Raw genomic sequence first — 22,969 nt, 5'->3', positions numbered from 1 at the left:
ACCATTTGTCTTACAGGACTGTCCTCATTTCATGAAGGAAAGTCAATAAGATGACTACAAGGACACAAAATGACCACAAAGACATACAGAACAACCTCAGAGACACACAAAGTGTCCACAAATGTGTGAAAACCAACCAAGCAGGCACACTAAATAACCACAGAAATGCTCAAAAGACACAAAACAAACACAAATTCATGTAATAGAAACACAAAATGTTTACCTCAGAAATACCGAACAAAATTCGGTAAAAACAACCACAAAAACAAAAAACACAAAATGGCCACAAATATACTCAAAATGTCCATAAACGTACCCACAGAGGCAAAACAAATAAAACATTGATGCACAACATGACCATAAAACTATACAAAACAAAATGAGAATAGTAGGAAGTCGTACGTTTAAACAATGACAGAGAGACAGAGGTTTAAATGTACAGGATATGGTTGTGTTTTATACAATCTGGACAGACAGACAGACGGCACTGAAAACAGAGATTATAAAAGAACAGCAACACTTCTAATTATTTAAAAAAAAACTTGATTTATTGTTATGTTTCCAGTGAAGTTGTGTCGTAGAAAAAACTTTACGGCAAATAGAAGCAGTGCAAAAAAAAAAACCTTTCAAGAATGAGGAGGGGGGGAAAAAAGAAGCCCAAGGATTTGTGTGTACTGAAAATGTGGGCAGCAAATTTAAAATATGAAGCATAAAAGTGACAAGTGGTCATGTAAAGTAAACAAAGACAAAAGCCAAGTGGATTCAAGTAAACAAATATTTCCTTCAAGTTTGATGATTTGGTCCAAATAATAAAAGAAAAAAAAAAAGAGTTAAAAATGCACCAACAATCTTTGCAGTATAAAACATGACTTTGGCAAATGAAAAAAACTTCAGTCAAAATAAGAACAAAATTGGCAGCCAAGTCCATGAATGTCTTCTGCACTGGAAAGTCTTTGCTTTTAATTTGCTCACATTTAAACTGAAACTCAGCTTATTTAAAAACCTACACCTAAATATGGCGAGGAAAACATGTCAGATTAATATTTCTGTGAGACTAAAAAAGTAAAACCACTTTACAAATCTGTGTTACTAAAAATATACTTTACATTTTTTTCCGACATAAAAAAATATCCCAGAGTAATAATAATAATAATTCATACGTATAAAAATGATGGTGTACAGGTGGGGTTATGGCACAGAGAGCGAGTAAAGGACAATCACTGGTGTGTGTGTGTGTGTGTAAATGCCACACACTCCGCTGTAGCATCTACACTGTCGTTAATAGACAGATGTTGCTAAATGTTGGCAGAGGAGGGGAGGACGTGAAATCTCTTCAGAGTCATGCGGAGACATCCCAGCTCACGATTCACTCTGTCCAGACGTTTCTCTAAGGCCACCTGAGGGGGACAATGAAGCAGACATCATTAATTATAATTATTAATAAAAGTCAAGATTGTTTATCAAAACTGTAAAGTGTTGTTGTTTTTCGCTTACTTTAACCATAAAAAGGACCAGAAAATGTCCTGTAACTAAGTGCTTTTGGCCATTTTTCCAGAATAACTTCCAATACTAAGGCAGTTATTTACAGTTTAGTGCATGTTAGAATACTGTTTTAACAATTTAAAATGAGGAAAACCACTGCAGTTGTACACGAAGGATAGATTTTGTGTGTTAAATTTGAAATTTAAACAGTATAAAACATTTACAATAACATTTTTTGAGTCTCTCGTTGTGCAAAAACAGGCCCAAAAATGGAAACTATGTACAGGTGTTCTTCCCACTCTCCGGTGACATAGACGCTGATTCGCCCACTCCCTGAAACAGCACGAGTAAAATGTGGGGGAATGTTATAGAAACATAATGTGGAGAGGCTTACCTCATTTAACCTGCTCTGTAGACTCATTCTTCCCCCTGACCCAGGTATCCGGCTCAAAGCTGCCTCGATCTGTGTAACACACATAAACACACAGACCATTACTAAAAGCAATCAGTGTGTGTGTGTGTGTAGTGGGCAGAGAGAAGGTCACGGATATGAACTTTCTAAAAATAAACGTTGTGGTTTAAAAACAATGACGCTCACGTTACATAAGAGATCGGGTGGCGATTAGTGGCCTGTGTGTCAGAGTTGTAAACCTCTTTAACCGAAACAAGTGCACAGCCCTTTTACTACATCACCTCTCATCTCTGGTGGATATATAAAAAATGGAGGGAAGGGTGTATGTCCTTCACAGCTGACGAGAAGCCCACTCACCTGCTGCTTCTCCTGCGTCAGTTCGTCAAACAGTCTCTCGGCCTCGGCCAGTGAGTTGAGGTTGTCCAGGAGAAGCGGAGCTGAGTCACCATAGGTGTCGTGCAGGTCGGAGCCACCACAGACCGCCTGATCCTCCCAGCCCAGCTGGGAGTTTCCATCACGATGGTTCACACTGCCGGTGGAATCTGGCCGCCGATGGTCTGAAAAAGACAGAGTCGGATTTATGACTAGAAAACTGCGAAGGAACTTTTTGGACGAGCATGCTTCTCGGTGCACGTCAACATCATCAGTTGAAGGACTTTAACTGGCTGATTTTAAATGTATTTGGTACTTAAAGCTGCAGAGTGTAACATTTTTCACATATTTTATTTATTGAATTACGGTAGTGAGTAGCTGACGTCACAAACGTGTGACGCGCTGGTGAATCTTTGATGCTGTGCCAATCTCTGCTGACATAGGATGAAAGGCAGAGTCACAACCTGGACACATCACCAGTCCATAGTTTTCTAGATCACTAACGGTCTTTCCTGTTAGCGACGACATGATGGTAACAGAAGGGTTAACACAGGGCAAATTAATTCAATAATTTCTAGTTAAAAAGCCAGAGAACCCACAAGTCTAGCAACACAGCATTACTATTATTATTATTATTATTATTATTTGACAACACAGAACACACAGGGATACATAATCTGGTTTTACCATTGGGGGGGGGGGACATATAAGTATTTTATTTACGAGTATTCGATTATTTACAAAGTTTGATTTTGAATACATTACCATCTTCTCTTTCTGCTGATGTAAACTGTAGTCTCTTCCTGGGACTGCTGCAGTGGAATGAGTGACGTCTCTGGTCAGCATGGCCATTTAACCTGTAAAGGACATTATGGTTTAACATCGACTCCCTTCTTTGTATCTTACTCTGACTAGGTCAGCATTTAATATTCACATGTTCTACTGTATGTATGATTTTAACAGATGGGTCAGGGGTACATAATGCGAATTGGATCTCACTCCATGTAGGCAAATAGTGCACACACGGAGTCTGACTGTACAGATGTGTCTGCTGTCTGTATGTTTTTGTGTTAAATTATCACTGAACACTGACTCTTGGACATTAAATGACTAAAGCATTTAGTCTCATTAAACTCTTTAAGACATTTGTTTTCTACCAACCCCAATACTGCTTCTTTAAAGAGTAATTATTCCCCTAAACGTGGTAGTGGTTTGCGCTTGCTGTCACACGATCATCACGCCCCTTGCAGTGCTCAGTCACCCCTCCTTCCCCACCCCACTCTCTGATGCCCACTTTTTGTGGATTTTCAAAATCAGGCATTGGGTGGAGTTAGCCTCAGAACTTTAGTTCTAGTTTAGTTACTCCTTAATCTGCAATTTGTAATCTGTTCAACCTTGACCAGCCATTTCAAAAACATAAAATTCCATCTGTAAAACACATGTTCTGCTCCAATGAAGAAGAAATTAACAGTGCAAATTTTATAGACTGCTTGGTGAAGCATTTGTGCGAAATTTAGGGTTTCTGGATAGTATCGTATTATAACTCTTTCTTTTTCCCCGATATCCAGCACAGTGATTTTGAGCGATTTGATCCGCCAGCCGTACCCTTGAGTACAAGCCGTGACGTAAGGGACAAAAAGCAAGAAATACATTTTCAATGTTTGCTTAAGGTAAGCTGTTGTAATGCTTCATATTATGCTGTGTGTGTCTCACCTTTTCTGCAGGCGTTCCTCTCTTGGCAGCATGTGATCAAAAGCAGTGGAGTAGTTGTCAGTGGGGCAGCGCTTGGGGCTGGACTTGGCGGAGATGGGATGGAGTATGGTTTCTCTCTTTGCTGGACAGAGGAGAATAGCACACCATTAATTCAAACTTATATTGGTAAGGAATAAAAATAATGTCACCTTTAGGGGCAAAGTGAGTGTGGAATGACTGGGAGTACATACTGGGAGTAGTTGGAGGTATGTTTCGCTGCGCTGGAGGCAGTGAGGAGGATCTGTGGCTTTCTGGAGACAGAGTCCTTTGAGGCCTCAGTATAGATGGAGCTCTTTCTGCTTCCCTGTGTCTTTTTGCTCCTCCTGCAGCCACAGATCCTCCAGGTTGAACCACGTCTCTGTCGGCTTGAAGCCTGGCTTGCTCCTGAATTGGCTCTTTATGTTGCCGCTCCACAAAACCCACAGTGGGCCTCTGACTGCCGACCCCTGCAGAGATAAAACACAGACCTGATCAATCAGACATTAAAGTTGTCAAATATACTTTACAACACAGGTCACTGTTCGTCTGCCTATGAACAACTTTGTATACTGCATGTATCATATACTATAATTATAAGTATTGTAAGCATTAATTAAAACAAAAATAATGCTTTTGGACTTCGACGTGCGACAGGCAAGATGTTGTATATTAGTATTGTAACATTCAATAAATAAAGTAACGAGAATTAGACTGAAGCAATGTCTGGTTCATAATGCACCCACTGTAGGAATATGATAAGAAAATACTAAGACAGGAGAGGCCTGTCCCTGTTCACATACAAGCTGTTTGAGTTCACCAGTCTTCCTCTTCCAACAGGCAGTGTGCTAAACACTGTCTCATGTACATAACACATAAAACCCCTTTAAACTTGGCATTAAAATGTGGTTTTTGTGATCGAATTGCCTGACCACTTGTAAGTATAGGTGTAAATACACACAAGACATATTGAGGACAAATTGTTGTCTGGACAAGACAATCCAGACTTATATCATTTGTTGTCTTGAGGTGAAATATGATTTGTTTTAATTTGTACATTTATTTTATTCTATTTTAATTCTGTAAAGCACTTGTATATTATGATATAATTAATATATTATCATATGACCATATTATTACTATACTATACTATATAAATTGAGTGGTGGGAGTCATACTGTAGGTGGAGGAGCTGTTCTTACAGGGGGCCCGGCTCTGTGTGGCTCTGGTATCTTCCAGCTCTATCAGGGCCCTCATAATGGGCGTCAGGGCAGAGGACGCCTGAGACCGACCGCTCTCCCACTGGCTCTGCTCCTGCGCTCTGCTCTGAGGCAGAGACTGTTCACACTCTGGGGGGGACGCACACCTGCAAGACAGGATTTCCATAAATCACGCTATATCGTCACTATCTTCAGCTGAGGACATTTCCACAACTATTCAATCTTACCTGTAGCTTCCAGCAGCTAAGGACATGTCCACAGAGCTCCCAGGTCCGGGCGACTGATCATTAAACATATGCTGTGACCTTTTGTGGACACTTGACTGAGGGAAGGGACTGAGAGACTTTCTTCCACCGTTCATCTGGTCGGGCAGAGGACGGGGCGTCTTTCTACGGTCCATATCAGACTCTCCGTTGCTTTTACTGTGAGACAGCAGCAGGTCCGGATGGTGGAAAAGACTGTGGACACGTCAAGAGGAAATTCAAACTTTATATGAACACGACAGGTAAAACAATGTAATGACAATAACATTCCCTGAGATGATAAGACTCTCATATGTAAGAGTAAAATGTGAAAATTTCAAATGCCTTACTAGCACTGACATTTCTGATATTATGTATTTGAACTTTTTTTTCTCCTCTGGATTCAAATCATGTCTAATTTCCACTTCTATTTTTCAGTATCATCAAAATTCCAGGTTTAAAATGCCGGTTGCCAGTTCGAATCGTTACAGGTCAAGGGCTGGGGTTCCCATGAGCAAGGTGCCCAATCCTCATTGCTACCATGGACTGAGTTAATTGGACACTCTAAACTGACCCCAGCCACAGGAGGGGCCACATCCAGAGCACGCCATGTGCCAGTCCCAAGCCCTGATAAATGTGAGGGTTGCGTCATGTCGAGCATCTGGCATAGAAAAAAAATCTCTCTGCCAAATCAATTAATGTGTGCGTGACTGGCAGGTGATTCGCTGTGGAAACCTCTAGAGAGGGAGAAGCCAAAAGAAAATGTATTCGAAAAGGCCAAAGTCATATCCTACAAGTCAAGATAAAGATTTAAGGTTCAGCATCCAGGATATGTGGTTTTTTGTTGCACTTTCATAATAAAAGATTGTTGCGATTGGGTCCAAATCCTTGTTCAGTTGTGACAGCCAGGTCATTTGAGTTTGACACCCCTGAATTACATCCTATCCATAAAAGGACCCAAACTATTCTGATTAGGTATTCCGATTATACTTTTGTACTTTTTTTTATCTGTGACACTGTATTGGATCTAGTGCAGGCAGGGAAATAAAAGCCAGAACAAACAGACTGAAAAACAGCACATATCCCAGAGCTGTTGCAATAATAAACAAATGCTGAAAGCTATGCCTCTTTTTACCACCTGCGCAATATTCCACCTGTATATCTATGCAACATTCCCCCTAAGATAAAATGTTAAGTATATGGTGCAATCAAAAAAATTATAAAAAAAAACCTTTAAAATGTTTAACCATGCAATGAGGTACTATCACTATTTAAACTACATATTTCTCATCTATAGACACATTTATTCATACACTGATCTGTAATTTTCTCTTTTCTTTCTCCTTGTACATTGTTTTAGTAAAGTTTTATGACTTTGCAGTGAGATAGTTTTTAGTTTGCAATGAATGGGACTGCAACTCATCAGTTTGTTGTACTTTTTGTATAATGATAATAAAGACTTGAGATTTCTAATAAAAGCACTGTGCAGTTTAGTCTTTCCATGCTTACCCAGCCCCAGAAGGTTGTGCTTTGTTGTGGTAAGCCTGGCGCGCTCTGGCCTGGTTCTCATGCTCCAGCTGCTTCACCTGAGACTCCAGTTTGGAAATCACTCTGAGGAAACAGACAGGCACACAGTCATATGAAAAGAAGTGAGTCTTGTGAGTCTTTGGAAAGATAATAGGATTATTTGTAACTTAAAGACTTTAATGTTAGAATGAACAAGGAGATCATCATGAGGATGAGATGTCTGAAAAAGTTTAGCAAAAGCAGTGAAACATTTTATCATTTACCAGAAGAAAAAAAAAAAACCTTTGAATTACATCTTGTCAAGCCTTGGTAATAATAATGTCAAGGGATTATTTAAAAAGGCCTATTTCAGGTCTGGAGCTGGGTCTATGAGTTCTCAGCCTCCTGGAACAATCTTTCTTAATGTCCTCATGAATCAGTTAGCTTCACTGAAACCCTTTCCCTCTACACAGAGAAATAAAATGACCCAAAGCTGACCCTAAATACAGCAGTGAATTCTATAGATCAGCTCTGTTCTAAAACAAAAAAAAACAAACACTAACTCAGGGACCTTAATTCTCACCTCTTCAGTTCTGATATCTGATCATTGGCATCAACGAGCTTGTTCTCTGCCGTCACCAGCTTGTTCTGTGAATACAAAAGAGATCATATCTTGAGATGCGGTTCTGTGTCACATGTTATTAATATGTACATGAATGTACAGCACATTCCAATAAAAGAAGCATCACCTTTGTTCCTTCATTTTCCTTCATCAGAAAGTCATACTCTCTGAGCAGCTGGGGAAACAAACAACAGAATATTTATTATAAACAGTCTGATGAAAAACATCAGTAATTAAGCAGGCACTGTATCTATCAGTCGGCTCAAATGAATGCCTCCCTAAATGGAAAACAAATTCCAAGTGCCTTTCCCTGATTAGACTAGGTCTACAAAGATCAATCGATTATTAATCAGTTTGAATGTATGTTTGTTGTTTCTTTAATCACTGAAACACGTTCTGGTTTTTTTAGCTTGTTAAAGGGGAATATTTCCTTAGATCTATAGTCCTACAGACTGGAGCTGAAACAATTACTCAATTACTCGATTAACTGATTACTAAATGAATCGTCAACTATTATAATCGATTAATAATTGTGGTTTGTGGGTTTGACAAGGTTTGACAAACACTGATCAACGTTTTGTTAACGTTTTCTGACATTTTAAGGACCAAACAATTACTAACAACTAATGATTAGTTTCATAATCGATTAATCTGTCAATTATTTTCTCGATGAATCGATTATGACATTAATCGTTAGTTGCTGCCCTACTACAGACCAGGCAACAAATTCATCAGTTAATAATGTCAAAGAACTGGTCTCTTCACAAGCTGTATTTATAAGAACTGAAGATAGTGGATAGCTGTTGTGCTATCCACAGTCGGGGTCAAGCAAAGGGAAAACATTTTACCAGATCACTAAAGATCCCGAGAGACAGTGGGAGTGGATCACTGACATAAAACACTTGCAGTGAGTATAGACGATGGAGCAATGGGGAATCAATAGGCAATGGATTCCACCTTGTAGTGATCCCTTCATATTAGGTACAGAATCCAATGCTTATTAACTTTAATATCTTGTTTATCTTGTCTAAGCATTCCCCAGTGTATGATAAGCTATCAGTTGAAGGTGTCAGAATACTGCAGGTCTGGAATAATGTCTGGAGGTCAGATATATTCAGTCTGTCAGGCTGTGATATACTGCTCAGTCTCAGTTGATTTAAAGTGTGCAGTGATCCCTGACGGATTAAAACCAGCCCTGGTGACATTCGTTTTTGCACAAGCTTTTCCTGCCCCCAAGGCGGTGTAAACAATCACATGAATCGTATGATGTCAGGAGATCTTTTCAGTATCATTTAAATAAGTCGCTGGTGCTCATGATACCGTATGTAGATGTTTTTGGGGTTTTTTTTTCGCAGACTCACATCCTGCAGCATTTTGTGCTCTCTGTCCCTCCTGGCTTCCTTCTCATCTTCATCCTTGCAGGCTTTCTGTGTCGCCTCCTCCAGGTGCCGTACACGGCTCTTCAGTTGTGCCGTCAGCGTGTCCTTCTCTTTGCTGGAGCGGTTCCCCTCTTCTAGCCGCTGCTGCAAAGTTTTCACAGTAGAGCCTGCGACGGCGTATCGCTCCGTCCATTCTGCCTATAAAACCAGACGTCACATGAGTCAACATGAGTAACAAGCTTTCGTTTTCAGGGCTTAGATTGTCACTGAAGTTACTGATGTCCAATTTTAACAAAGTGCTACAGTTACAAAATATTAATAAGCCATCTGGAGCTCCACTTAGGGACAAGCCTTCATGCAGGAGTGATTAATTCACTGTGTTGAATAAATGCATGATTTATGACTAAGAACAAAAGTAATTACATTTACGAACAAATCATACAGATGGGTTTTTAGGTGACAAGTTGCAAAGGTAATTCATTTCACAAGGCAAGAGAGGGGCCAAATTTGTTCTAATATAGTTGGCTCAATTTAAAGTTTCTGAATAGAGACATCATTTTCTCTTTACTCTCATTAGTGCATGCTCATTTGTCTTAGCTGTGTTTATCAATATATCTGGGTGAGTAAATGTGTCAGTGAGTGAGAGATGTTATTTGGTTGTTATGTAAAGCATGTTGTGTTGCATTATATATGTATGAAAGGTACAATATAAATAAAGATTGATTGATTGATTGAAAGCACAAGCTCGAAAAGTCACAAACTTGAGAAAACTGAATGTTCTAAACCTTACCAGTTTTTTCTCCAGCGAGCTGTTAGTCGCCTCAAGTTCTTGAACACGACGGGTGGTTTCGGCCAGAGCTTTTTCTAAATGCTCACACCTGTGGATTAAAAAAAAAAAGTCACATATATGGTTAAATAAATAACATGGACCAAAAATCAAGGTAAGGTACTGTATATTGCTGATTAGGATTATTTATATTGTCAAAATCAAATGAATAACTCAGACAGACCTAATTATTTGCACAACAGTTTGGAGACCATGGTTCCCAAACTGTTGTATGTGTACCACTAGTGGTACATGAGCTTCATCTAGTGGTACTTGGAGGAAAGGACTGTTTTACTGTATATGCTACGATGTGTGATCGGAGCGGAGCTGAGGAGTTTGGACCAACCAGACCTTAATCTGTTACCTTCCTCATCTTTTTTACTGAACATAAGCTTTATTTTATTTTTAGAGACCGTTTTGTTTCCTAGTATCTGATTTATGATGATACATTATATTCTCTAGTGGACACAAGATATTTGTGAGTAATGCCCTTTCATTCCACTGGAGTTTTGATATATTATTTTAGAACCCAAAAGAGATGTTTATTGTGGCTGATCCAGACAGCGACTTTAGTGAGGAAAATATTATAATGTCTGTATATCTGCTTGTATACAGAAAGTGTGATGATTGAGAATCATAAACAATACAACTAAAATGCACAGTTTATCATTTGTGCTGCAAGGATCGCTCTTCCTCTCTCTCACTCATTCAAAACAAACAAAAATCCCGATTAAATTATTGATCTCTCAATCATTTTCCCAAAGTCACTTTGTATTCCAGCTTCTTCTTTAACTCACCCTCCTTCCCCTCACACTCTCTGCTCGTTAGTGAAGAGCATGATTAGACCAGTATGTTTTAGATGTTGCCCTGATTCAGATGGTCAGCTTGTCAACAAGCTCTGCAGAAGCCTGGTAACAAGCTGTTGATCTGAATCAGGTGTGTTGGAGCAGGGCAACATCTAAAACATGCAGGGCAGTGTTCCCTGAGGACCAGGATTGGGAAACACTGGATTAGACGCCTCACTACAACTATGCTGAGAAGATGGTCAGCGCTTTCATCTGTCACCTGTCACCTGTCGTCTGTCATATTTGAAGGAGCCCTAACATTTTATTAAAATTTTAAAGAATTGTAGATGAAGTCGTTTAAAAGACGAGATTCTGTTACAATATTATTTTAAAGATTCCTATGTATTTAGAGAGACAGGAACATTTTGACAAGTCAAAGTTCACTACTCCGACAATAAACTGTATATATTCTTCTTCTCTTTATATATTTTAAAGAGGAAATGTTACATATTAAATCTTTAAATATCTGTAAAAAAATATCTGCAGTTACTGATATATTACAATAAAACGGTATATTTGCTCAGTTCTGGACCTTAAAGAGGAGAGAAGAAGTTGGTTTTCACCAGTCTTACAGTTGCATTAAGTATATATTTTCTTTTTTTTCATAGATTTTTTTTGTGTGTGGTTTACAATAAAATATGCTAAAAATAAATGCGGTGGACACAAACCTCTCGATGAGGACATCATTGCCGTTCTCCTCAGTCAAACTGAGTTTGTCTCTCAGTATTTGGATCTCCGACTCATAGTAGGCTTTCAGGTCTGCCACATGTCGAGAGTGCTTCTCTCTCAGGTTTTGACGTAGTCTGTGGTTAAAAAAAATAAAATAAATCAGAATAAATTAATGCTGTGTTTAAAGTGGAAGATATCTTAAAGTCTGATTAAGGTAACAATGAAATAGCACAATCAAAACAACACCACAGACACTCAAGGAGTTGCTGCTTGGTTTTGACAATAATAAAACACAATGTATTCAGAAATCTTGTTGTAGAGCACAAGATTCCTTTCCACTGAGGGTGTAATGTACATAATTATGGAGTCGTGTGCAGCTGGCAGACTAAATCAAAACTTATTTGACAGTGGTTTGAATGTAATGGACATTTGTTCATATTGAAAAGTTTTTAATTTGTTTTAATATGCTACACTCACAGGGAAAGGACAACAGGATCCTCCAGTGATGCAGCTCTCTCCACGTGTGGACTGACTGCAGGCCGCAGACTAGCACCAGAGGGTGGACATGGCTTCAGGGTGCTGGTGTGGGTGTGACTGCCATCTTCTTTGCTGGCTGAAGGAGCACAGGCTCTGTGTTGCTGGTTGGTGATGAGGGAGCAGGGCTGGGTCTTATCCTGGGAAGAAGACGGTAAAGCATGGGATGCATTTGCCCACACGCTTTGCACCTTGGAGGTGGAAGGTCTGGTAACTGAAATACTGGAGGTATCAGAGACACAGTCTGCATCTCCAGGGTTGGGGCCACACTCCACCATGCTGTCAGGGGTCCCATCTCTAGGATTGAGCAAGGGCTGGTTGGCAAATGAAGGGCTGCTGAAGTGAGAAGGTGAAGTGAAGCCAGAGGTGCGATCCCACTGATGCACGCTCGCTGCTGGGTCCAAAGTCAACACCTGATGGGTAAAGAGGGAAGAGAATTGCTTTAAAATAAAAAACTGTTATGATTCTGTAGCCTTAGCATAAACCTTTTACATGTAGGTAAGGGGCCACATGGTGGAGTAGTAGCTAGCACATTAGACGCTTTACAACAAAAAGACCTTGGGTTCATGACCCGGGCTGACCGGTCTTTCAGTTCTCCCTGTGTGCACGTGGATTTTCTCTGCATTTTCCGATTTCCTCCCACAGTCCAAAAACCTATAGAGGTTAATTGGACACTGTAAATTGACCGTATGTGTGAATATGAGAATGAATGCCCAATGCGGAGGATAAAGTGGTAGATAATGAATTAATCTAGGTTAGGAGAGGCGTCCTCGATTTGTTACAATCTGCAGTCTCCTCGAAAGATGCCACTAATTCTTATAAATTGAACCTTTAATGAAAGTTATTGAAATAAATATGAAAAAGAACAAAGAATAAGGCACAGAAAGCATTTTAACAAGTGATTAATCAGTAACTCACATCTTGGTTTACATTAACTAATTGATTAAATAAATGGGAAATGATAAATGGTATGAAACTAGACTAGCAAATCAACAGTCAGTTGTATTTTCTTTTTTAATATAATAATATTCCAGGTTTATAATTTGATACTATAATATAATCACTGATTCCTGAGAATAAACCAGTGAAATCAGGGATCTCTTGCGCTCAAGTCATGTGATATACTGTACCTGTGGTGATGATGGACTGGATGTAACAGGGCTTTCCCAGTCTGGTCTTTGCTTGTTCCGATATATGTCTTTGAGAGACAGCTGCTGATCTTGGGATGGAGTCTACAGGCCATTGTGAAAAGACAGAAGATTTAATCAACACTGTCACACCTGGGTCATGCAGTGCATGACCTGCGTCTATTACGTCTAATGTGCGTCTGTTCACACAGGGCGAGTGTCTGCTGTGACACTGTTGCCATGCTACAAGTGATATATTTTTAAAATACATCTGTAAGCAAATCAGTAACAGGACTTTACAGCATGAAGTTTCACATCAACAATCCTACGGCTATTTTAGAACAACATAAAACCAGTGTATTCAGGAAGATAGACTAGAGTGCGAGACTATGTGAAATTTGAACTTCACAGATGCATTGAACAGCTTCAGTTCTTTGTTTCTTGTTTTCATAACATGGTGTTGAAAATTCACTGATGAAACAGAGGCGACTGTGGGACTGAGCACCATCAGACAGAAGAAGCTGTGATGTTTTACTCACGAGACTCGAGGTCGCCTCTTGCAGAAGGATGTGTGCGTCGCTGGCAAAGCTGTCTGGTAATGGCCAGTACAAATCATAGTCATTTAGACGCCAGTAGGTGAGGCCTACGACAACAGAGAAGAAAAAAGTGTGATTTCATTTTCATTTATTTATTTTAATAGCCAGAGACAAAAGTAAAAACACAAAATTGAATGAAAGACTAATGCCTGATTTATCACTATGGATAGATAAAAGTGTCACTCAACACTTTCCTTTCATGCTGCTGCACACGTGTAGAATTTTCTTATATCGATTAATTTGTCGATAATTTTCTCGATGAATCGTTTGGTCCACAAAATATCAGAAAACCTTAAAAAATGTTCGTCAAATCTGGAAATGATGATGTTCTCAAATGTCTTGTTTTGTCCACAAAACAAAATGATTCACTTTGTTAACCAGAGCAAAGAAATGAAGAAAATAATAACAATTAAGAAGCTTAAAGAATCGTAAATCTTGTTTTAATCATGAAAAAAGCTTCAAACCGATTGTCGATTAATTTAGAAATCGATTAACTGTTTCAGCTTTAAGTGAATAGAAAAAGGTGAAATGCGTGATCTGACTGGTGTGTGTCTAGGCTGCTGTAATAAAGCAGTATTATCTATAGGGCACATTCTTTCATTGCTATGTTCTATGCTCTTGCACAGACGCATCAGTTTATCAGCTAAATCACACTAGTTGCTAATCCACTTCATGTCTGCCCTAAAGAAACAGCGATCAACCAGTGGCTCTGACTCAGTGGCCATTAGCCAAGAGGCTAAAACGCCATAGACCACATCACTGGTTGTCTGTGTCAGCGGATAGTTACCTGATGCCTCAGACATCAGGCTGTCACTCCTCCTCAGAGGAAAAGAGCTGGACAGCGGCCCAGTCGGTCGATGCTGAAATCCAAAAGAGATGAGAGTGGATTAATCCCAGCAGCAGGAGTGTCATCAACAACCAGCAACCACAACAAACATACAGTATACACCAAAAATAACAACACTACACATTCAGGGCAAGCAAAATCACTGCCAAACTGAATCAGCTGTTACCACTTTGTAGTTGTACCTGGTCGTGGGAGTCTGTGCTCTCCTTGGGATTTGGACTGTGACATTCTGTGTGGTTGTATGACTGCTCCTGGTACACAGGGATTTGGGAAGAAGCTTGTGTGTTTTTTTTCTTCTTAGGCCTGAGTTTCTGCCTCTGGGCCCAGGAGGTCAAAGATTGGCTGTTGCTGCAAACAGAAGAGGTCAGAGTCAGTAGAAAAAAAAAAAAATGTGTTGACTAAATTTCAAATGAAAGAGATGAAACACACACATAAACTCCTGAGCAGCAGGATTTCAGTGTCACATGACCACTAGTAGACCACTATCCCTGCTGCTCAGGACAGCTTCGCAGAAACATGGAGAAGCCAGCCCCCACATCTCAAGAAAAGCCCAATAAAGCTGCAAGGCTCACTCAACAAACCCTCGCTGTGTCACTCTGAAGGAAAGTGACGTATAAATGAACACCTGTGTACAAACACACAGCACCCAGCGCCCCTCCGCTGTGTTCTCATCAGTGGCTAATAATGTAATAAAAGAGAGACTTGACAGACTTGTGTTTCTGTGCACTCATGGGTGTTTGAATTAACTGAACGCATTACGGATCATTATAAATGAGTTCAACTTAATTGAGAGTCCTAATAGGTCTATACAGTATAGTAATAGTATATTCATTTCTATTTGGGGATTTTGTTCGTAATAATGAGATTTGTTTAAAAGAGAATCTGGGCAACACTGGGTAATTTTTGTTGTGGGTGATTTTTATACAATCCATGACAGAACTTGAGGTTAATCATTTCATTTCTTTAATAATAAGGTAGTCTATGTGCAATGTTATGCAGAACATGCATAGAGTACTTTGTTTTTAGTCTTGGAATATTTACTTGAATCATTAAGTTTAAAGACAATAAATAAGAGTTGTTCCCCAATATGACTAATGACTAAAACAGTAGGCTGAATGCACTGCTTCCTCCTTATTATTATTACTATTATTTTGTTTATTTCTTCTGCACAATGAAGAAAATGTGCATCCGCTGCAATGCAAGTATGCAAAATATTATGTTAATTTCACTACAGAAGAGACTAAATTACCTGAGGGAAAAGGGTATCAATATCAGTGTCTGTATTGGTCATCAGCCCAAGCACTTTTGAAATATCGGCATTTCAGATATCAGAAAAAAAGTCCAATATCGTTAGAGCTGAAACAATTAGTCCATTAATCAATTAGTAATCGATTACTAAATTAAAAGTCAACTATTTTGATAACCGATTAATCCGTTTCAAGCTTTGTTATAAATCTTTGAAGATTTGTGATTGTTTCAGCTTCTTAAATGTGAATATTTTATATACTATATAATAGTTTATTTGCTCCACATAACAAAGAAATCATTAAAAGTGAATAACTATGGTTTGTGGACAAAACAAAACATTTGAGGACATCATCATTTCCAGGTTTGACAAACACTGATCAACATTTTTTAACGTTTTCTGACATTTTATGGACCGAGCGATTACTCGATCAATCGTGAAAATAAGCGTCAGATTAATCGATTATGGGAATAATTGTGCATTTCTATTGAAAACTCTGGCTTTTTCCATGTCTGTCAAGCATTTTAGATGCTGAATGTGAGCAACCCCTGAGAAAGATACACATACCCAGTAGTTCTCTGCTGGTAAACTGATGGGTCAAGTTGCTCCACACCAACATTCCTCTCATTGGAAAAACCCTGCTGACACCCAATCACAGTTGTTTCTCTGTCTTCCTGGAAGTTAGAGGACCAGTGATGCTTCTTCCTCCCTAGACTACCATTCTCCTCTTCCACTGGAGACCCTGCAGCTTCCAGGCACATTTCCAAAGCAGACAGAGTCCCGTATCCACTGCTGAGCACTGTAGTTGCCTGCTCCTCCCCCTGGTTAGTGGTTTCTGATCTGTGGAGGGGAGGCGAAGGAGAGCTAAATGGGGAGTGAGCAGAGGCTGCCAAGTTGTCATGGTCACTAGGCACATTTTTGGGGACTGTACAGTCACTGGAGAGGAGAGGGAAAATATAGTCCTTTGGGTCAGTAACAGTTTTGACCCGTGGAGATGGAGGAAAGTCTGTGTGTGGCTGGACACTGGTCTGGCGGTTCTGGAGCTGAACCAAGGCCTTGATTTCATCCTGAATCAGCTGAAAAAAATGGTTTGGCATTAATCCACTGGATGAACAAATGCTATAAAATAGCTAATGACCAAAATGAGAGCTTACCTGTATTTGGCACTGGTATTGTTCCTGCTGAGCGAGTATTTGCGCTTGGTATTGCTTCTCAACCAGCTGAAATAGGTGCAACCATCGGCTCTGTTGCAGAAGAGAACAGAAACCAAGTGTTGAATATCGTATATTTGTCTTAAAACACAGCTGAAGGGGCTTTGAGTGACTCAATATACTGCTCTGTGACTTTGTGCGTGCATGTATGGGTTTTTGTACCAAAAGTATTAGGACAGTGAGGTCAATTTCTTTATTTTTGCTCTACACTGAAAACATTTGAGTTTGACATTAAAACATGAATATAAGATAAGAGATGAGTATTTCAGCACTGTGTTCCTGTCCACATTTATGTCAAAAGTCATGAGAGCAGTAAAACATGCTAATAATGATACTGCATGCGCGCAGATATTAACATACACCCGCACGATACAGGTCCTCGCCTTTGTGCAGTGCACAAGTACTCATATTGAAGCATACAGACACTAGGAGATGGGAATAAATAACATTACTGAAAATGTATTATCTACATTAAAAGGTCACCAATTTGCACTTTTTAGACACACTCAAAGGGGGGTGGGACCACATTCCCAGAATGTAAAGAGTGTCCGCCAAAAGAATGAAGATATTTCTCTACTCAGTGAAGTAACTCTGTGAACACCTTCCTGAATAAAGACAGTATCAGCACTGTTGAAACTAGCAGGAGAGATGAGATGTCCAAGGTACCACATAGAGGAAGACAGACTGGACCCATTACAGTAAAAATATGCAGTGTTACTTAACCTCAACAACCCGTTCACGTCTTGTCTCAGGTGAAACCAACAACCTGAAACTGGAAGGGGTGAATAATCTGCATTGTTTAATTTAACAAGTCTCTCGACAAGTATCAGCCTCAGAGGTTAAATATCTGCTTCTTCCCACTAGTTAATCAGAACTGAAACATCTTCAACTAAACTCAAGTCCAGTCACCCACAGCTAACTACTGAAGAAGATTATAACCTGGATAACAGGACCTTCACCGACAATGTTACTTAATAGAACTAACTTCAAACATATGCTTCAATATGCGTTCTCGTCTGCACAATTGTTCATTTGGAGCAAGAGAAATTTTATGTACGAATTCTTTGCATCATTTACAATTCAAATAGTTAATTCAGTAAATGTATCTGCTAAACACGTACATTTTTGTTAGTTAAGCAGCTGTGCTTTTGATGCAAATGTTCATCAGAGAGTGAAAAACAATATCAACATACAACACTTAACAAAAAGGCAGGGCTTTACACTAAAAAAGTTAAATCCTGATAAACTATGCAGGAAAGTGTCTTTGCCTCAGAGTTGTCTGCTCCTTACAAATCATCCAGTGTTTCTGTGCAAGATGAAGTGTGTCCTAGCTATTACATTACTGTGAAGAATACTGATAAACACAGTGCACAAGCGCAACTGTCACAGCAGCAATTTCTCTCTCACCACCATAAACATGCTCTTATCCTTTCATGTGATTAAATGTCAAGTGTTTCAGACTCTGCAAAATGTTCCCACCTCACAATCCTTCCAGATCTCAGGGTCCGTCTCTCCACTGCTCTCAATCTCCTGGACCAAAGCCCGGAGGGTCTCCAGAGAGCTTGGGTTGATGAATGGGAGGTTCCTCCCTTGTTCAAATACTTCCTCTGTGCTCAGACACAGGCTCCTAAAATGAAGTTTTAATAAGTAAAAGTATTTTCTTCCCCCTCCATAACAAGTAATACAAAAGAAACTTCAATAACAATACAGTGTGTCTCCAATCTACATTTAATGTCTGTAATGTTTAATGTCTGTAATGTTAAATGTGCTCCACTTATACAAGACTTAGAGGCACAGAAAGGAGTTTGAAACATTTCCAAGGCCAGGCTTTCCTTCCCTACAATTACCAATATATATAATCTATAAACATAATCTCAATATTGGTTAAAAAATTGGTTAAAAAATAATTGTGATTACCATTTACCAAACCAGAGCTGTGGCTGCTCTAAATCAAGCCAAAAAATAAAGACAAAATACATCAGTCTAATAGATAAAAACATAATGTGCACTTTATTACTGACTTGTTTTCATGTATTTCAAGTACTGTTTTTTTCTCCTAGGACAGAGACATATGTATTTGATAGAATTTTCGAGACCTACTTGCAATACCTTTATAAGTCTCTAAAGAAGCACTGCTACCATGATTATTTATACAGACCTACTGTATACACCGTGCATGTATGTAGACTGTAGAATGTGGGTGAAAATCCACACACTCTCATTTAAATGGATCTTTATTGCCAGTGATGTAACTTCTTCCAGAGATGAATGTAACATATTGTTCCACAAAATTTGAACCCTGAATACATTTATAAAGTTGTTATAAAGTATGCTTGGTAATTTCAAGGCTCCCCCTTCCCCTTTACTGCTTTTCTTTGTCAAATTGATTACTTTACATACACACCATTAATGTACAATTATACAATTATTGTACACTACAGTCGTGGTATATATTGTATAAAACTATGGGGTCACTCTTACAATTATGGTCCATATCATTGTGTAATTAGTTTCCGTTTCTTCTATCATTCTTGGTTCCTCCATAGTTTATTTTTAGTCTTCATCTTCTGCATACTTTGTCCAATGTCAGCCATTCTGGTATCAGAACCTTCACTTCCTTTGGTTACATTGATGCTTACATTTGTCTGCTATTGATAATTGTAACCATTAACATTTTGCCATTGAAAAGTAATGAAGTGCCTTTGATCTGCACGTGGGCTGCTGTGGTAAAGAAAACTACACGCACATCAAACTACTCTGCATTCCCATCCACATCTGCAGGAAATAAACATTTTCAAATCATACAGTAAATATTGCCACAATATCAAAAGTTTAAAATGTCAATCTGTGCAGAGAAACTGTACTGTCTTTTTATATTCCAATGTCTTTTACGGTACATTAACACTGATGATTTTTAAAGGAGGCAGTAAAGACCCACCCTTTTTAATCTGGCTTTTAACCTAATCTTGTTTTAGTTTTTAAATAGTGTTTCTCTGAGCTTTTAACCAGATAATATTTTTATTCTTTAATCCTGAGTTCATATCCTTTCACTCATTTTTTTATATAACTTTTACTGATGTCATGTGAGTGTGTGCATGTGTGGGGGATGTCAGTATTGTTGTTTTATTATGTGACGCATAAATTTTATCAGTGTGTTTACAGTCAGGCACCTGATGTTGTTGCGTGCTGGTGTGATGTCTGCGGGCCTGCTCTCCACAGCGCCTCCTGTTGTTTGGGAAGCCGTGTGTCTGTCCTCTGAGACTGCCAGGCCAGAGGCAGACGTCCCCTCAGAGGACACCAGGGAGCTCTCACTCTCCTTACCCCCATCCCTATCACCACTGACGTGGCAATGGCTCAAGGCCCCTGAGCTGGACACGTCCTCAGAGATACTGTCATCTGTGGACATGTTCATGGGCCCATGCAGAGGGGGTCAGTCTGACAGCTGCGAACAAAGCAGAGGGAAACGAGGAGCACTCAGAACAGCAGAAGTACAAACGAGATCGAGTTTAGGAGAATCAGCAGAAGTTTTGTATCTTAACGGCATTTTATCCACACAAAACAGGCATTTTGAGAGCTCTTAAACACTATATTTGCGTGACAAAAAATCAAAATGGCACTAAATAATAACCTTTTCACAGACCACCACCCCAGCGTTGTGTGCATCCTTCGCCTCTTCTTCATTTTTGGTGTATTTCTGTGGCAGCGTTATAGTGCCAGATACAGGCGCGGTATATATACAGTACTACAGCATTTAGAGTAATCTCGGTTGTGTGTGACATTTCTTTAAACGATGCAGTGTTTACAGAAAATGTTTTTAAGCACAATTAGAAATAATCATGTAAGGGATGTTCTGTTTCAGTGTGGATATGGCCAGAATGTTTACAATGGTTGGTGTTTTACAGCAGTTAATATTTACAACGTTGCATCACTGCCTCTTTTTCACTGCCTTTTTCACTTTCCTCTGCACACCTTGTGTTCAAACTCCTCCACTGTTTCCCTCTCTCTCTCTTAGTCTTCTTTTTCTTTTTGCTCTTTACATGAAATGGCATTGGTGAAGTTGGATGAGTGCCTCATTTTGGATACTTCCTTTATTTCTTCACTCACATCCTTGATATAAAAAACAAATAATTAATGTACCAAAGGAACCAAGATCAAAGCGCATGTCATGACATGTGGGAGTGCTTTTTTTTAATATTTCCTACAACCCCATGGTACGATACTCACAATACATAAACCATGATACATATTTCAATATACCGTTTATTTAAATAACATTATCTTAAACAGAATTTACAACAGCTATTTAATTCATCTTTAACAGAAAGCAATGGATGTTTTTGAGATCATGTCATCTGACCACTGCTGCCAACAACTGGCTTTATTCCACACTGCACCTAAGGTGATGTTCAACACTACCATCACTGCGTTTGCTGCTGTTTTTATTCTGTTTTATTAACGTCTGAATAGACACACAAATCAGCAAGGTATACCTCACCTGTGACGTTTTGATCTGCTGCATCTCTCTTTCCAGTGCACTGACACACACTCATACAGATACTACTGTCATAGTGAGGGCTGTAACACGCTTATGCTAACTTGCCTCTACAACACCATGACATGACATGACTGACACCTAGCAGTGCCAGTACAGAAATGTAAGTGATGTAAAGCTACAGTGTTATACCACATGTTCAACAAGCGTGCAGAGAAGCGACATTTTCAGTGACGTATAGCCTCTGCACAGTCTGAACAGTTTCTAGTCTGCAGCTCAATTCTGTCCCTACTGCTAAAAAAGTCCTCAAGGACACACTAAATGAGAATCCATCGATCCATTTTCTACCACTTTTATATCTGTTAATTTTGCATCAAACAGGAGTTTAACACTACTTCTGTGTGATCTGTATTCAAAAAGGTTAAGATTGCAATTTTCTTCCTGCAGATATCTAATGTTCAAGTTCACTGCTATGTATTTCTGTTAGAAAGAATATTAAGAAGCATTACAAATATATTAGGTTCTTTCCTACTTTTTATAAGTAACTTTCCTTCATGACATATATGTATATCTGTGTATTTGTATATTTGTACATTACTTTTAATAACCTTTTTTTTTAATCCTATTTTAATGTTTATTCTTTTTCCATTTTGTATTTGTATTTAAATTTTTCAGCTTCTGAAGTGTGAATATTTTCTGATTTATTTGCTCCATTTGACAAAGAAATCATTAAAAATGAACAATTTTGTATTGTGGACAAAATAAGACAAGAAGATTCAAGAATATCATAATTTCCAGGTTTGGGAAATATAGATCGACATTTTTCAACATTTTATATTACGAGCAAACAATTAATCGATTAATCGAGAAAATAATAGATAGATAGATAGATAGATAGATAGATAGATAGATAGATAGATAGGGAAATTCAAAATGCATGATGTTTTGTTCTTTTTAATTACCTTTACCTTTGGCTGAGTTTACTGTTGAAACACTGTACATTATCCCGCTATGTGTCTAATAAGGACTATCTTGTCTTATCAAAACCAAACACGTAAACGTTAAATCACATGAGTCGATCATACACGTTTGCATCCACTTCCCTCTCCTCTCTGTCTGACATGACCTGTTCTTCCTGTCTGTCCGTGTTATGTGTTATATTATCATGTAATGACACTGTAATGTAAAGAACGTGGTCCGAACTGTCCAGTCTTGATATAATAGCTAATATAAATTCAACAGCATCAACACAAACACAACACAGTGGCTAACGGGACATATTTATGATAAACGCTACATTAGCCTCTTTAGCTTCAGTGCAGCAACAGCAGATGCTGCAACCACCGCGTACAGTCAATTCAAATGTTAGCTCGCTAGCTAAGTTGAGCTAAGTTGGTGTATTACAGGTTTGTAAAGCACAGCGTAGGCAGGGCGCGTGGATTTATGACACACGGCAGAATAGACACTGCGTGACAGAAAAGAGAAGGAGAGACAGACACCATTAAAGAGCAGCTGACGTACCCGTTGACTTGTGTCATCATTTCATCCATAATTCTCTATGTGGACAAGTTAGCTCGCTAGCAGCTAATTGGACACTGCACTGCAGAGATAGC

General features: G+C 39.0%; 1 protein-coding gene across 2 annotated transcripts; it reads right to left on the bottom strand.

The window, feature by feature from the left end:
* Positions 1 to 526: 526 nt before the first annotated feature.
* Positions 527 to 22,969, bottom strand: LOC122758455 (M-phase phosphoprotein 9). Of its 2 annotated transcripts, none has more exons than XM_044012661.1 (24): positions 22,878 to 22,969; positions 20,035 to 20,306; positions 18,344 to 18,491; positions 16,808 to 16,897; positions 16,221 to 16,729; positions 14,590 to 14,755; positions 14,348 to 14,420; positions 13,504 to 13,607; positions 12,968 to 13,069; positions 11,781 to 12,250; positions 11,303 to 11,437; positions 9,754 to 9,841; positions 8,946 to 9,161; positions 7,712 to 7,759; positions 7,546 to 7,610; positions 6,966 to 7,067; positions 5,442 to 5,672; positions 5,173 to 5,360; positions 4,210 to 4,464; positions 3,980 to 4,100; positions 3,032 to 3,123; positions 2,252 to 2,451; positions 1,877 to 1,945; positions 527 to 1,397 (listed from the first exon to the last, which is right to left on the bottom strand). In XM_044012661.1, exons 2-24 carry the CDS (start codon positions 20,274 to 20,276, stop codon positions 1,296 to 1,298), a joined length of 3,816 nt encoding a protein of 1,271 aa, XP_043868596.1. In that variant the 5' UTR covers positions 20,277 to 20,306; positions 22,878 to 22,969; the 3' UTR covers positions 527 to 1,295. The 2 variants fall into 2 exon arrangements, with proteins under 2 accessions (XP_043868596.1, XP_043868597.1); XM_044012662.1 differs by having other exon boundaries at positions 5,197 to 5,360.

This window comes from Solea senegalensis, linkage group LG21, assembly GCF_019176455.1.
Source record: "Solea senegalensis isolate Sse05_10M linkage group LG21, IFAPA_SoseM_1, whole genome shotgun sequence".
NCBI classification, from domain to species: Eukaryota; Metazoa; Chordata; class Actinopteri; order Pleuronectiformes; family Soleidae; genus Solea; species Solea senegalensis.
This window is presented reverse-complemented; position numbering and strand designations above follow the sequence as displayed.

Coding starts and splice junctions, on each gene's coding strand:
- LOC122758455 (XM_044012661.1), bottom strand. CDS start 20,276: ATGAACATGTCCACAGATGACAGTATCTCTGAGGACGTGTCCAGCTCA. Junction 12,251..12,967: donor CCAGTCCATCATCACCACAG/GTACAGTATATC, acceptor TTTACCCATCAG/GTGTTGACTTTGGACCCAGC. Junction 4,101..4,209: donor CATACCTCCAACTACTCCCA/GTATGTACTCCC, acceptor TCCTCTGTCCAG/CAAAGAGAGAAACCATACTC.